We start from the raw sequence: 15,197 nt of genomic DNA on the forward strand, positions 1-15,197 counted from the left end.
GTGTCTCACTGTTTTGTGTATGTCCGTGCTTGCAGTTGTGTGTACTGAGAAGCTTGTGGAGTCTCGATGGTCCCACGCACAGAAGGGGTTGCATCAGGGTGACCTGGTGTAACCCTTTAAAGGCTCACTGTAGGCAGGCACTTGTGTGTGGGCAGAAGAATGATGGAAATGAAACCACCCCAGGCTTAAGACTGGACTTAATCCTGACCTTCTGAAGCGAGGCAAGAATTTCCAGTGACGTGCACATAACGGAGCTTGAGGTTTCAGAAGGTGATGGGCCCATCTCTGCCTCTGGACCAATGCGCAATCCTTGCTGCACCAGAAGAGGAAAGATGCAGAAGTGAATCCTTGGTTCACCTGACAGCCCTGGGTGTTGACATACACATTCTCGTGTGTGTGTGTGTGTGTGTGTGTGTGTGTGTGTGTCTAGAGAGATGGTGCAGCCTTGAGCAATATCCTGAGTGTGTTGAGCGTTCTGCTGTGCCCTTTTTGTGTAGGGCCAATACACTGTTCCGCGACAGATTTACAGCATCTCTGCTACTGACTTTCAAACTTCAGGATTGCTGAAATATATACAACAACAAAAATCATGTTGAGTCGTGTGACTCAAATTGGGTCTACTAGACCCCAAAATTTTAAGCAATGTAGACTAAAGTTGCTTTTGGGGCCCCTCTGGGGTTGGGGCCCTAAAGCTTAAGCTTCATTAGTTTCATAGTACAGTGGTTCCTTGGGATACAAACACTTTGGGTTACAAACTCCGCTAACCCAGAAGTAGTACCTCGGGTTGAGAACTTTGCCCCAGGATGAGAACGAAAATTGCGCAGTGGTGGCAGCGGGAGGCCCCATTAGCGAAAGCGCCTCAGATTAAGAACAGTTTTGGGTTAAGAACGGACCTCGGGAACGAATTAAGTTCGTAACCCAAGGTACCACTGTAGATCCACCCTTGGGATCTACAGGAAGCGTTTGGGGTCTTTGGAGGAGGCTGGGAATAGCTGGGAAAAGGCAGATCCATCTTGGGGAACCAACCCCCTCTTGAGGACCAACCATACTGTGAGATCTGGACTCCATCTAAATATGTGACTAAATCATACTAAAGCTATGACAGTCTCGGCTGCGCCATCTTTTCTCCAAAGGAGCACTGACCCTGGTTGAGGAACAAGACCCCTGGGATCCCATGTTATTCCCATCTCTGTAGGAATAACAATATATACATATAGGCCTACAGAAGGAAACATCTATTCCTGGTTGCCCTGAGTTTTTGTCATAATTTAAGAGTATGGGAAGTAATTTTGGTGCTGCAATAAATTAAGGGAGCCAGAAATCCTTGTCTGATCTACTGCAGATCAACCAGAGATCTACCAGTGCACACCTGGAATCCCATCTTTATCGTAGGAGAATTAACATGCACCATGTTTTAACTCCTGCCCTTTCTGTGTCTGGTTTGCCAGTCACAGTTCAACTGAAATATTTAATCTGTAGTGCATCCATCAAGAGCTGCCTCAAACTTCAGGCTGCTGAGCTGTTTCTGCCCATCAGGAGACGAACGGGGCAGAAGGTTTTGTCAGCTGGGCATCAGAGGCGTATGGACTGCTACCTGCTTGAAGAGTTCCTGACAGTCGAGACAGACAGTTGTGGCTCAATTGAAACTTGACATGTGCCACATAAAACCTGTGCATAGTGTGAGTTTCTATTTCATGTTCTAGCCCATCCTATCTGTCTCGGGTGGCTGGAAGCAGGTTTCAAAATCTTTTCAGCTGTTAATACACTTATAGGATCAATGTGAGTCACCACCCTTGACTGTTTCACTTCCTGGCATCCTGGAATGTACTGCTTACATAAAGGACTCTGAAGCCCTGCAGAACTTGCTTTGGGCATCTGGTTGGAGAGAGAGAACCAAGAGATCTGTTTTCCACTGAGCTGTCCTTCCTGGTGTATGGACTGCATAAATGGAAGATGTTCAGTGCCAGAGAGCAGCAATCTCTGTATTTGCAGGGGATCTTTTAAACCTGAAACAGACGGGTTGTAGCTGCACTACTTTCTCCCAGAAGCAGAAGAGAATTGAAGTGGAAAGAGCGGATATAAACTCCGGCTGTGTGTGCGCAGCCCATTGAGGGAAGATCCATAAGCTGGTGGAGGGAGAGTGTCTCCCTGTTGATGCAACTGTTCCATAGAACGCAGACCTAGGAATAGATGCCTAGATGCTAGGCTGTTTTGCATGGGTATTGGGGCCGTGGAAACTGCTGTGTCAGCTTTGCCAATACAGTGGTACCTTGGGTTACATATGCTTCAGGTTACATATGCTTCAGGTTACAGACTCTGCTAACCCAGAAATATTACCTTGGGATAAGAACTTTGCTTCAGGATGAGAACAGAAATCGTGCAGCGGCAGCAGGAGGCCCCATTAGCTAAAGTGGTGCTTCAGGTTAAGAACAGTTTCCGGTTAAGAACGGACCTCCGGAACGAATTAAGTACTTAACCTGAGGTACCACTGTAGAGAGTTAACTAGCTGCCGTGTGCATTCCTTTAGCTGGGAGAGCTGCCCCTGCAGCAAACACCCCAGTGTTAATAAATTTCAGCAGGACTCGGGTGTGCTTTTAACTGTCTCACGATCATGTTCCATGTGTGAAAGTTTCCTATCATTACATCAGCGTATAAAAGTCACCTGAAAGCCTATGGTTGCTGATAATAAACCAATATTATAGACAAGGCAATCATGGGATCCTGGGTTGGTCTTCTCCCTTGATCAAAGTGGATTTGCTCTTCAGACAGCAACAGTAACCCATCATGCAAATCAACCAGCCTAAAAAAAATACTATTAAAATTTATTTCAAAACCAAAAACATACAACCATGACCAGCACCTCCCTGACCCCCACCAACCCAGCAACCGGAGTTTTCAACCAGAAAAGGGAGACGATAGCCAGAGCTGATTTGTAGAAGTTGGGGGTGGACTTCATTAATTCGCACCAAAGCTGCTGAATGTCTAGTAGTGCTGGCTTTCTGTTGGGTAATTGAAAGAACAAAAGAAAAGAAAGTGTCATATGTACCAGAAGAGGAGGGAAAGAGAAGGGGTTTTCTGGTAGGGTAAAATTGCCTGGTGGCCCTTAGTGGGAGATGCTATCTAGTAATATTGGAAGCTACCTTATACCGAATCAGACCATTGCTCTATCTAGCTCAGACAGGCAGTGGTTATTTGGGAGTTCCCCAACCCTACCAGGGATTGAGACTATATGCAAGGCAGATGCCATATCAATAAGCTATTCTTCTAGGCATTGGCCAGTATACATCCATTGGGTTCTCAAGCCTTGGGATTCAGAGAAAGCAGTGAGCCAAGATTCCGTGGCTGCATTCCTTTAAGTTCCACACATGGATATTAGATGCATAGGGAAGTCCATGTGGCATATGTGTAGCCCTATTTTCCCCCCTTATTGCCCTGCATTAGGCAGAAAAACTTGAAAAGTGAACCTGCTGCCAAATCGTGGTGAGCAGGCTACTTTGGCACGATTCCTGCCTCCTCGCTCACTGCTCGCCTGCCTTTCCATGTAATGAGCACCCTGGATCTATGGTAAGAGTAGAGTTCTCAGTTCCACTGGCTCCCAAGCAAGGCATATGTGGCCAGTTTGGCACATAAGCAGGCAACTGCCCTAACTCTGTGGGGGAAGAAATGCCTGGTACCCAAAGTAGCATGAGAGCACGTATAGCAGGGAGCCTCAGGCCTAGCTGAAGGAACGTCTCCATCCCCATTGTTCAGCTCAGACACTGAGGTCTAGCTCTGAGGGCCTTCCAACAGTTCCCTCGCTGTGAGAAGTAAAGTTACAGGGCCTTCTTTGTAGTGGCGCCTGGCTGCGGAATGCCCTTCCGTCAGGTGTCAACCAGATAAACAACTATGCGACTTTTAGAAGACACCTGAAAGGGAACCCTGTATTGGCAAGTTTTTAGTGTTTGGTGTTTTGCTGTGTCTTTTATATTCTGTTTGAAACCACACAGAGTGGCTGGGGCAACCCAATCAGATGGGTATAAGTATATTATTTATTTATTTACTTATTTAGGGCCAAATGAATCCATAAGAACTGTAGAGCCCTTGGAATGCGTCTAACTCTTTGAAGTGTGATAATTCCTCTTGCTTGTCTTTATGGAGAGATGTGGGGATGCCTCTGATTCTCTCTCTCCCCCTCCCCCCCGTATAAAGGTCACAGTTACCCCGATAGCTCCACCCACTTTTGTCTCTTGCCCCACCCACCCCTGGAACACACCCCTTGTGAAGGAATATGTCCCTCCACCCCTTACCTATGGAAACAGGGATATAGTATGTCTCAAAGCAACATGCTAAATGGCCCACACTGGTAAAAGAATCTTTGTCCCTTATCAGTGGTGTACAGTGAAATTTTTCGTAGGGGGAGCAGCTCACAAGGGCGATGGGGATGTTGTGTGTGTGAGCATCGTACCTCCCTCCCTAAGCCAGACAGAAGCTTCCTGGGCTTTGGGAAAGAGTCGTCAGGCCTGATGGGATGCTGGAGCCCTGCCGCCTCCTTCCCAAAGCCAGTTGGACGTTGGGAAGAGGGTAAAAAATGGTTCTTGAATCCTTCAAAGCATCGTGTCTCTTTCCCTAAGCCAGGCAGAAGCTTCCCGGTTTTGGGGGAAGAGGCGCCAGGCTTTAATGCTTTAATACTCTAATTTACTGGGAACGTTTAGGGAACTAATCTAGTCCCCTTAGTCCACCGACTGAACGTCACTGCTCCTTATGTATGCATGGGTTGTGGGGAAGTGTAGGTGGGATGATTTGCCTGTTTGGTTGTATGCCGTTGGACATTTTTTTGCACCCACTGCTTGCATAGCACCCGCATAAAGAACAAACACCGACAACTGGAGAGCAAGCCACCACCGGCAACTTACACAACACATTTCACGGAAGGATACCACGTCGTGCTTCAAAAACATTTAAAGCCATGGCGCCGGCTTTTAGACCAACCCAATAAGCCAGAGGTTCCCCATCAACAGCCTTAAAACAACAGGTCCCGAAATCATGACTGGGAATCTTAGGCAAAATAGATAAAAGCACTCTGGAAAACTAGAAACACTCCAAGATAAACCATACAATAGATAATTTTATCTGTAGCTTTTTTCAAAAAATAATAATTTTAAAATATTCTTTTTTTGTGTGGAAAACCGGAGTACAAAGCCTGCTGATTCTCTGAAAGAACCTGAGGGTGGCTGGGCCCTGCCCTGACAACTGATTTTTGAGAAGGGAACAGGGCAGAAGTTAGCAAGGAGATGTCTGATTGTATTTGATCGCTGAGAGCTGATCCACACACCAGAGCCAGGATGTGGCAGTTGAGTTCTGGACTGTACCATTGAAGACGGGAAGAGCGGGAAGCCACATTTTGAGTGCTCCCCTACAGGGAAAAAATGAGAACCCTGCCTGCATGTTGGTTAAGGCTTGGTGCTGATAACACCAAGGCTACAGGTTTGATTCCCATATGGGACAACTGCAAAGTCCTGGCTTGCAGAGGGCTGGACTAGATGATTTCTTGGGTCCCTTCCAACTCTACAGTGGTTCGGTTCAGCAGCCCAGCATAGGGGGATATCGATAGCAGTGTTGTTGAGATTGGCTAATGAAATTAACAGAAAGGTTTCACGCTAACAACGCCTTGGGGTTCCTCGGCACGCAAAGGTGTATTTCCCCCCCACCCACCCCCACCCCCCAGGCAGGCCGTAACAAATTCCACTAGCAAACTCCAAGCAAAGCACCACCAGGACGCACAAATCTGAATCATCATTTTAAGTCTTTCAAAAAATAAAATAAAAAGCACAGAAAGGGCTAAAAAGTGGGGATTCCATTTGAGAGCGTGGCAAGAAGAAAACCAGGGAGCTGTGTGTTCTGGATGCTTGGAATAGTCCCCCAGAGGCTTGGAAGTGTTTCCTGCAGCCTGAGGGTCAACCCTTCTTCAGATGGAGGGCGAAGTTTTCCCACGGAGCTGTTGCCTCTTTGAAACGTTCCCGGAAGAGGGAACCAAGGGTGCTGGTGCCTTCTGCAAAAAAATGCTGGTTTTGCAGGAAGCAGCCGTATTGCTTGTTGATTCCGGTGCCGCTTTCTGGCATTACAAAAAAAAGGGAGAGAGAAAGAAAAGTGCATTATGAATAGTTACAGGGAAGAGAGGGCTTGTGAGGGCCGGAGCCCAGCCACTTAGGGCTCCGCAGTCCTGTTTGTCCTCTGAAACTCTTCCAGCTCCAGTTTCCTGCTCATGGCCAACTGCAGTTCCTGCTTGATAACCTGAATCTGCTTCTCCAGCTCGGAGAGCTCTTGGATCACAGAGGTCCTGGCCACGTTGAGGGAGTCCGCTTTCCCGTTTGTGGTCAGCGATGCTGGGGAGTCTCTCGTCAGGAGGGGGAGAGGGATGTCTTGCTGCTGCTGCTGCTGCTGCGGCGGCGGCGACTGTTGCTGCTTAAGCACCACTTCGTTCTGGCTCTCTTCACTGCAGATGTATTTCTTCCGAAGGCAGTTGCCTGGGCTGGCTGTGTTCCAGACTGAATGCTGGCTGTTCCCTGCGTTGGACCTGGAAAAAAAAAGTCAGTTATTTCTGCCCTACCTACAGTGATGGAATATTTGCTGAAAGCACTCAAAATTTCACAAATGGCCAAACAGATACAATCATACCTCGGGTTACAGCCGCTTCAGGTTGTGTTTTTTTTTGGGTTGTGGACCGCTGAAAACCGGAAGTACCAGAACGAGTTACTTCCGGGTTTCGGCAGTCGCGCATGCGCAGAAGCGCTAAATCACGCTTTGTGCATGCGCAGAAGCGCCGAATCGCAACCTGCGGTATTTTCAATTACCATGGAAAATATGGATTGATATAATAGAGTATGGAATAAGATGCAGCTTTAAATGTTTAAAATGGGACTCCAGGGAGGGGATAGGGGGAAGTCCTGAAATTTGGAGGAATCTCTGTATATGTATTTGATTTTTTAAAAATAATTTTGTATTGTAAAATCAAATAAAAGTGATTTCATTTTTATTTATTATTATTATTATTATTATTATTATTATTATTAAACAAGACTTCCTTATTTTCATAGGAGAAATGTTGGAGGGTACGTCAGGAGTGGGGATGGTGTGGCTCTCCCAATGTGAATGGACTCCCACCAGGATGGTCCGGGATGATGGTTTCCCAGCCCTGACTTACATTGTGCCAATGGTAAAGTAATGGGAAATCCCCACCTCTTCCTCCGCCTATTCTCGGCCACCTCTTGCTTCCAATGTGTGTATGCAGGTGATGCAAATGTAGGAATACTGCTAGATCAGTGGTTCTGAACCTGTGGGTCCCCAGATGTTGTTGGACTACAACTCCCATCCCTGAGCTCTGGCCTTGCTAGCTAGGGGTGATGGGAGTTGTAGTTCAACAACATCTGGAGACACACAGGTTGAGAAAGGCCGTGCTAGATGAAACTAAGGGCCCATCAGGTTCAGCATCTTATTTTGAACAGCATCCAGCTGGAAAGTCCACCAGCCCCCCCTTCCCTTGTTTGCTTTCCCACGAGGCGGCATCCATCAACAAAACTACAGAGAAAATGTCCAGCCCATAGGGCATCAGATTTCGGTTCTACAGACTCTTTTTAAGAGGTAAGAGCTGAGCAATAAACAGAAATGGCCCGGGGCATATGCTAAGCACAGACACACTGTGGGGCAGTGCAGAATCCACCTGCAATGAGCTTTTGTTTTCAAAAAAGAAAACAGGGGCCAAAAATATGCCACAGATCCAGACTGTGTATGAACCACGTAGAAGAAACAAGCATACAGTCTCCACTGATTCTAGAATAAAATGTTGTGTGTATGCAGCCCTATACTAAAATATGCTCCACTTATCAGACGTTGTTTCATTTTCATCTTAGTTATTTTATTACAACATTTTAATCACATCATTTTCTAAACGTTTGCAGGCCTTATTACTCAAATTTAAGTTTGTTTTCTTCTTTTGCTCTTATTGTACGGAGTATTTTCAACTGGTGTATTCTTTGCAAATCTTATATATTGTGTGCATGTTTACAATAGACAGTTGAAGAAGACCTCTGGTCAAAACATCTTTGGTTTAGGTATGGTAAGTTTTCCGAAAACGAGTTCATATTATTCTGTTTCGTGGAATTTTGATATCCAGATCCCAATTTGCTTGCAGAGGTTCGTGTCCCCACTCAGCCATGAAGCTCACTGGGTGACCTTGGGCCATTCCCGGTCTCTCAGCCTAACCAACCTCACAGGGCTGTTGTTAGGATGAAATGGGGAGGTGGAGAACCATACACATCCTGGTCTGTGGGATGCAGGAGTTGACGGCAGATGGCGAACATCTTACCCGCTGCCAGCTAACAATCTCGCTTGTAAGATTTTTTGCTTCTGCTAGATCCACATAGAGAATGTTGACCCCTAGGCCAAAGAATTTGCACTTAGCAAAATCTATGCTGACTGAAGCAAATGAATCCTGATACACTTGAAACCGTCAAAGAGGCAAGGGTGTGCATGTACTCTGTTTTTTATAGGTAAAAGGTAAAGGACCCCTGGGCGGTTAAGTCCAGTCAAAGGGGACTATGGGGTTGCGGCGCTCATCTCGCTTTCGGGCCGAGGGAGCCAGCGTTTGTCCACAGACAGCTTTCCAGGTCATGTGGCCAGAATGACTAAACCGCTTCCAGCGCAATGGAAGTGCGCAATGGAAGTGCGCTGGGGAGTGCACAGAAGTGCACAGAAATGCCATTTACTTTCCCGCTGCAGCGGTACCTATTTATCTACTTGCACTGGTGTGCTTTTGAACTGCTAGGTTGGCAGGTGCTGGGACAGAGCAACTGGAGCTCACCACGTCACAGGGATTCGAACTGCCGACCTTCTGACCGGCAAGCCCAAGAGGCTCAGTGGTTTGCACCACAGTGCCACCCGTATATGTTTGTGTGTGTGTGTGTGTGTGTGTGTGTGCACGCACGCACACCCTATGCCTTCTGGGAAATGTATGATTGAAGAAAGTGCCAGAGTATTATTCCCTAGAGAAATAATAATACAGTAGAAGCTACTTTCATCAATCCTCTGTTTCTTCTCGTTTTCCAATGCAGCAGCTATCTAAAGGAATAAATGAGTTTTATCGTGGGATGGAGGGGGAGTTTTGCTACACTGTTCGACTGCATTAATTCATTATAGTTTGGTGCCTATGCTCTGGGTCAGCAGCATGGCCCTGTGGACATTCTCGGTGAATCTGCAACAGAAACGCTGCTGGTTTGAACAGGCTTGGGGCTGGGAGGGTTCCAATTAGACCCAGCAAATGTAAAAGGGATATTTTTTATGATGGTGCACGACCCTTCCTGCTGGAGAGATCTTGGCCCCGGCATCTCACGCAGAATTGTTCTTTCTATCAAGAGTGTTTGGGAAGTCACATTTGCCCCGGGGATTTAGTTCTGTCAGATTTCCCAAACTTGCCCTACGGTCAGGCTGGGTTTGTTACGGGGACATGGAAAGGGAAGGCAAAATGGGCTCCGTGGAAAAGCAGAGGCAGGCACAGTTTGTGTGACTCATGGCATGAGTAACGCCAGGGCACTAAAAACACAGCTGTCAGACTTGACACAGTGTTGCGGTGCCAGCTTGTATACTTAAGCCTTTTAAAGAGCAATGGCATCATGTTGTAAACGACGCATTATTATTATTTTTTAAAAAAAGGTCCGTGGTAACAGTGTTGGAGAAAACAGGTTCACAACTGTGGTGCATTTTTCCAACAAGTCTGAATAGGCCGAAAATAAATGTATGCCTAATTATAATTTCTGAACAGATCGTACAATGCCTGGCATTGCGAGGCTTTCTCCATTCCTCAGTTTGCACATAAGGAAAGGGATTTGAGCACACAGAACAGCTTGGCCTACATCTGCAAACCTGCACTGGGATGCTGACCTTTTGGTGGGGATGAAAGGGCAAATTCAAAAATTTGCCTTCCGTGAGTGTGCTGCTGCTACAGATGAGGAAGTCGACTGAGGGGTGCAGCTGCCACTGTGGGTTGCTCCCCCTGTTTTTCTAGACGTGGTTGTCTTAATGGGAAGTTTGTGTGCCAAGCACATTGAAAGGAAAAAAAGTGATTACATGTCTGACTGTCATGTCACTGCTGGGTCAGACAGCTATAGTGTATATATAATAAAATGATGTGAATGGAATTGCTCCCTCATATAAAGTCATACAGCCAAAGGCCATTCTTTATGATTTACGATTCTCTTGGCACAATAATAAAAATGATTTTCAGTTTCTCTTCAGTGTGTGACTCACATTATACACTACAGTTTTCCCAAGTGTTTCTCTTTCCTTTTCCTTAACAAAAAAAAAAAAAGGGGGGGGAGTGTTTTGTGTCATGGGAGCCAATATCTACAGATTCATCTGGAAACAAGGGGTTTTAAAAGTCATTTTTCTTACCTCTTTTCAACTCGCTTTGCTTTAGGCTGGTGTTTGTCTTCAATAAATGAACTATTTAGAGCACGGTGCAATCTCTAGAGGAAAAGCAGGGAACAAATTAATCAGTAGCGTAATCAGCCTTGCATTTTAGGGTGGAGTGGACAGGAAAAATGAACGCTGCATGTAACAGGCTGCGGTTTTGTTGAAGCGAAGCACAGTGGAACCTTGGTTCTCGAACGGCTTAGTTGACGAACAAATCGACTCCCCAACACTGAAAACCCAGAAGTAAGTGTTCTGGTTTTCAAATGTTTTTGGGAAGCCAAACGTCCGATGCAGCAGTCTGCTATTGTTTCCAGGACGCCTGCACCAGTTGGAAGCCACACCTTGGTTTTTGAACGTTTCGGGAATCGAACGGACTTCCGGAACGGAAGAAGTTCGAGAACCAAGGTACCACTGTACTGAGCTGTTGGTGTATGACCCCCACCATGTGATTCTCAGAGCGATCCCACCCATCCCATTTTCACCGATGCTGTATGGTTTGGGAAGAGACCACAGAAGATAGCTAGAACCTTTCTCATTTAGACAAGATGCTTAGAAAGTTGAAGTAATTTTGATCCTTTCTAGTATTTTAACATTTGTTTGTATGTATGTTTGTTTAATTTGTATACCGTCCTATACCCGCAGATCTCAGGGCGGTTCACAACATAAAATCACAAAATAAAAACACAAAATACATAATAAGAACAAGAACAAGAACAAGAATTCCCCTGCTCCCCAACACATTTCAAAAGGGCATTGGATGTCAATCGGCTGAAGGCCTGGTTAAAGAGGAATGTTTTTGCCTGGTGCCTAAAGGTACATAATGAAGGCACTGGTCAAACCTCCCTGGGGAGAGCATTCCACAAACTGGGAGCCACTGCAGAGAAGGCCCCACTCTTGTGATGCCATTCTCTGGACCCTCATGGAGTAGGCTCATTAAGAAGGGTCTCAGAAGATGATCTTAGGGTCTGGGTAGGTTCATATGTAAAGAGGAGGTCCCTGAGATACTGTGTTTTGAAGTATGGCTGTGATTCCCCTCCCCCATTTTCTTGTTTTGTCTTTTTGTAAACAGCTTTGAGGGTTTTCCCCACTCAGTTAAGTAGTGTTAAATTTTTATGAAATAAAATAAATACAAATTAAAAAAATTAAACCTTTGCTTCTCTGGATGGAGGATATAGAGAGGTTACCCAAGGCAGTTTTGTGGTGTAATCCATTGAGAACAAGAGTGATTTAATAATAGGAGGACGTACCTGACTTGTATGAAGCCAGTATCTCAGCTTGGATTTCTTTTTGATTCGTGGGATCACCAGCCTGTATACGATGTGCTCTCCAATAGTAGTGAGAATTGACAAGCCAAACCCAATGCATAGCATCACAAAGAGTCCAGAAAAGTGCTTGATGCCCATCTGCAGTGTCTGTTAAGAAAACAAAGGAAGTGAGCAACATTAGAAAAACTGGAATAAGGATATAGTCTGGTTGATTTCCTTCTTGCTGGTTTAGTCCTTGTCCCACCCAGGTCTAATCAGACCCAAGACCCACGATTCACTGCTTCTGCGCACGTGCGTGACGTGATTTTGAGCGTCTGTGCATGCGCGAGTGGCGAAACCCAGAAGTAACCTGTTCCATTACTTCTGGGTCTCCGTGGGACGTATCCTGAAAGAACGTAACCTGAACCGAACATAACAAGAGGTATGACTGTATAGGGAAGTTTTTAATGTTTGGTGTTTTATTATGCTTTTATGTTTGTTGGAAGCCTCCCAGAGTGGCCAGGGCAACCCAGTCCGATGGGCAGGGTACAAATAATAAAATCATCATAATCTTTTAAGCTCACTACCTTAGCCACAGGAAAAAAGGTAAATTTACCTTGTTTACCACCTAGTAACCCTTGTTAAGTACCTGACCAATTTGTAGCTATCTCTGGAGACAACCAGGGATTGCAGACAAAATGTATGACATGCGATTAATACCAGCTTGATGCCCTTTTGTCCATTAGGACATTCTCCTCAATAAGCCCCCATGAAATACGTAAAACTTTGGTGTTTCTGCTATAATATTCTGTCTCGTGTTAATTAATGAGTGAAGGGTGCTATTGAATGACGCTCTCAAATTTGTCTTGACCAACCCTATGCAAAACAAATAGATGGGTTCCTAATGGAGGCACTTCAATGTATGGGTAGTTTTCGGTTAGTAGGTAGGTGTGCATCAGAACAAATATCTTTCTCTGTTCACAAAGGAGATGCCAAAACAAAGCATGAGCGAAACAGCCGATAAATATGCTGTGACAGCTCTCTTGAAAGCCTACATTTCAGATGCACATTTAAATAAAAATAGAAGAAGAGGAGGCAAATATAATTACAGCAACAGCAGATTTACAAACTGGCAATTTTCTTAGCTGTATATATCATAACACACACACACACACATTTTGGGCAATCATAGAGCAAAATATGTATAAATTTCAATAAAGACAACAGAGCCTTGTGGCACCTTAAAGAACTGACCAAAGCAGAATAAAGTGGTATTATTCCATTCCTTGATCTGGACGCTATGTTGATGAAGCCTAGAATAGCATTAGCTGTTGTTTTGCTGCTGTATCACACTGTTAACTCATATCAAACTTAAGGTTTACCAAGACCTCTAGAACTTTTTCACGTGCATCGCTAACAAGGCAGGTGTCACCTGTTCTAAATTTTGGCATTGGATAATTCCTGCCTTAGGGCTTATCCATACACCTGTTTGTCCTGAGACTTCCCCCAGGAAAACCTTTCGTTTAGTGCTGAATCAGAACAAAGGGAGTGGGCTTTCTGTGGATTACCATTTGTTTCGATTTAGCGCTAAAGAGCTGGGGAAAGTGGCGGGTCAAAGGCAAACTTGCTTGGACCTGTGTCTAGAAAACACAGGGTGAGCAAAAAACATATTGGACCCATGTTTTCTATGTATGGGGCAAGCAGAAAGTATGGATGACCCCTGAGTATAGTACCTTACATTTGAAATTCATTTTGTTTATTAGTCTGCCCCCACCCCCCGTAATCAGCTCTGGTAAGTAGTCTAGCCACAGTCTCTTAAAACTAAATGCTCCCCAAATGCTATTGTTGTTATTAAAATGCATTACAAAATGCAATTCAGAGCACGACTGTGATGGAGGGAAAAGGATAAAAGCAACCACAACAGCAACATCACCACAAGCCCAAAGAATGTGGCTAATACAACAACAACAGCAGCAACAATTTTATTATTTGTACCCTGGGTTATCATGCCCAATTTGGCCCCAGGACTGAAAGAGCAGGTTCTTTCGATGGCACAGATAAGCTCCTCCAAGCTGAAAAAACCAGAATTGATCCAGCTCCAGGGTATGCCAATCTCAATAAAAAAATTTTTTGTTTTGTTTTCGTTTCACCCCCTTTCTTTTCTATATACCGCATTAGCGAAATCTAATCTTGCTCACTTGCTGAAGCAAGCTTTGTAATGAAAATGCACCACTGCAGAAAAAGTTTCAATATCATTCCCTTCCTATTCAGAACTGATAGCAAAAAAGTGTGGCATCTGTGCTTGATTAATTAAGTAATGAGCTTAATGATTCTAGTTACTTAATGGAGGGGGGGCCCTGATCAATTTCAATGAGCTGAGGCCAAATCAAAGTGAAGGTGGAATTCAAAGTGAAATATCCGAGTAGACCGGACACCTGTGGGGTTTGGGTTTTTCTTGCAGGGATTCCACTGTGAAAGTATTCCCTTTAAATGGGACCTTTGTAAAACTGGATGGCTTCTGGAAAATAGAAAATAGAAGACCTTGGAGGGTCTGAATGTACAGAGTTATGTGATTTAGAGGAAAGCGTCCAGACAGATCCTGCAGAGGTGCAAAAGTTGTCCTCTTCCATGCCTGAGTTGGGAAGAGGAGGAAGATGCAAAATGCCAAGAAAGGCTTGGGGTTCAGGCAGAGAACTGAGCCGCCCATTGAACAGTCAGCAAAGTCCGACTCCAACGAAAGACTCAGCAAGACACTTTGTGATAGAAATGGGAAGTAAGGCCAGCTGAGGAGTTGCCAACGGTAGACATTTTGGCCTAGACATTTGCAAATTTCTTTGCAAAAATGTGTCTGTTAGGAGAAAACCAGGGCAAAATGCTGGTGAATTTTCAGGGTGTGTATGTGTGTGAATCTGTGGGATGTCACACATAGAAAGCAGTCAAGTACAACATTCCTAGAGTGGACATGAAAGGGGATGTTTGCTCCAGCCAGTCAGAACTTCCTGTGTCCTCCTGAGCTGGTACAAACTTCCTCTGCATGCGACTAGGGGGGGGGGTGACCTTGCCTGCTCAGGTAACAAAAAGACAAGGCACACTTCCTTCTTTTGGACTTCTTTTGGACTAACTTTTCCATCTTGTTTTCGTCGTGTGAGCAGCAGTGACTGCCTGTGGGGTAGTTCCACATGTATATACTTTGTAACCTAAGTCTGCCTTCGGGGATCCATCTGTGAACTGAATGTGTGAGTAAACTTCTTTTATAATACTTTGCACAAGACTGTGTCGTGTCTATTCTTTTTAAGGGGGAGAAAAGGGGATTACCAGGAATCCTATATTGAGAAGCTTAAACAAGCTTGCAACAAGTTAACTGTTGTGCGTTTAAAGGGGAATGTTAAAACTCTGCTAAGTTATAGAACTTGCTGATGCAAGTTAGGAAGGATATTATAAAACAATATATCCTCTCCAGCCTCCTTGAACATTCCAACAGAATCATAGACTGGTGTAAAAATGTAGAGA

General features: G+C 45.0%; 1 protein-coding gene and 1 long non-coding RNA gene across 2 annotated transcripts in view; one reads left to right on the top strand and one right to left on the bottom strand.

Moving 5' to 3' along the window:
• Positions 1–4,279: 4,279 nt before the first annotated feature.
• Positions 4,280–15,197, bottom strand: part of GRIN3A (glutamate ionotropic receptor NMDA type subunit 3A) — a 107,383-nt gene continuing 96,465 nt past the window's right edge. Inside the window, 3 exon segments of the mRNA XM_083592919.1 lie at positions 4,280–6,553; positions 10,423–10,496; positions 11,691–11,855. Coding sequence (XP_083449045.1) covers positions 6,184–6,553; positions 10,423–10,496; positions 11,691–11,855 — 609 coding nt within the window. The 3' untranslated portion in view covers positions 4,280–6,183.
• Positions 8,001–10,259, top strand: LOC310753169. The gene is made up of 2 exons (XR_014543252.1): positions 8,001–8,092; positions 9,794–10,259. It is a non-coding gene; the product is annotated as an uncharacterized lncRNA (long non-coding RNA).

Source organism: Podarcis filfolensis (genome assembly GCF_964270895.1).
Source record: "Podarcis filfolensis genome assembly, chromosome: 17".
NCBI classification, from domain to species: Eukaryota; Metazoa; Chordata; class Lepidosauria; order Squamata; family Lacertidae; genus Podarcis; species Podarcis filfolensis.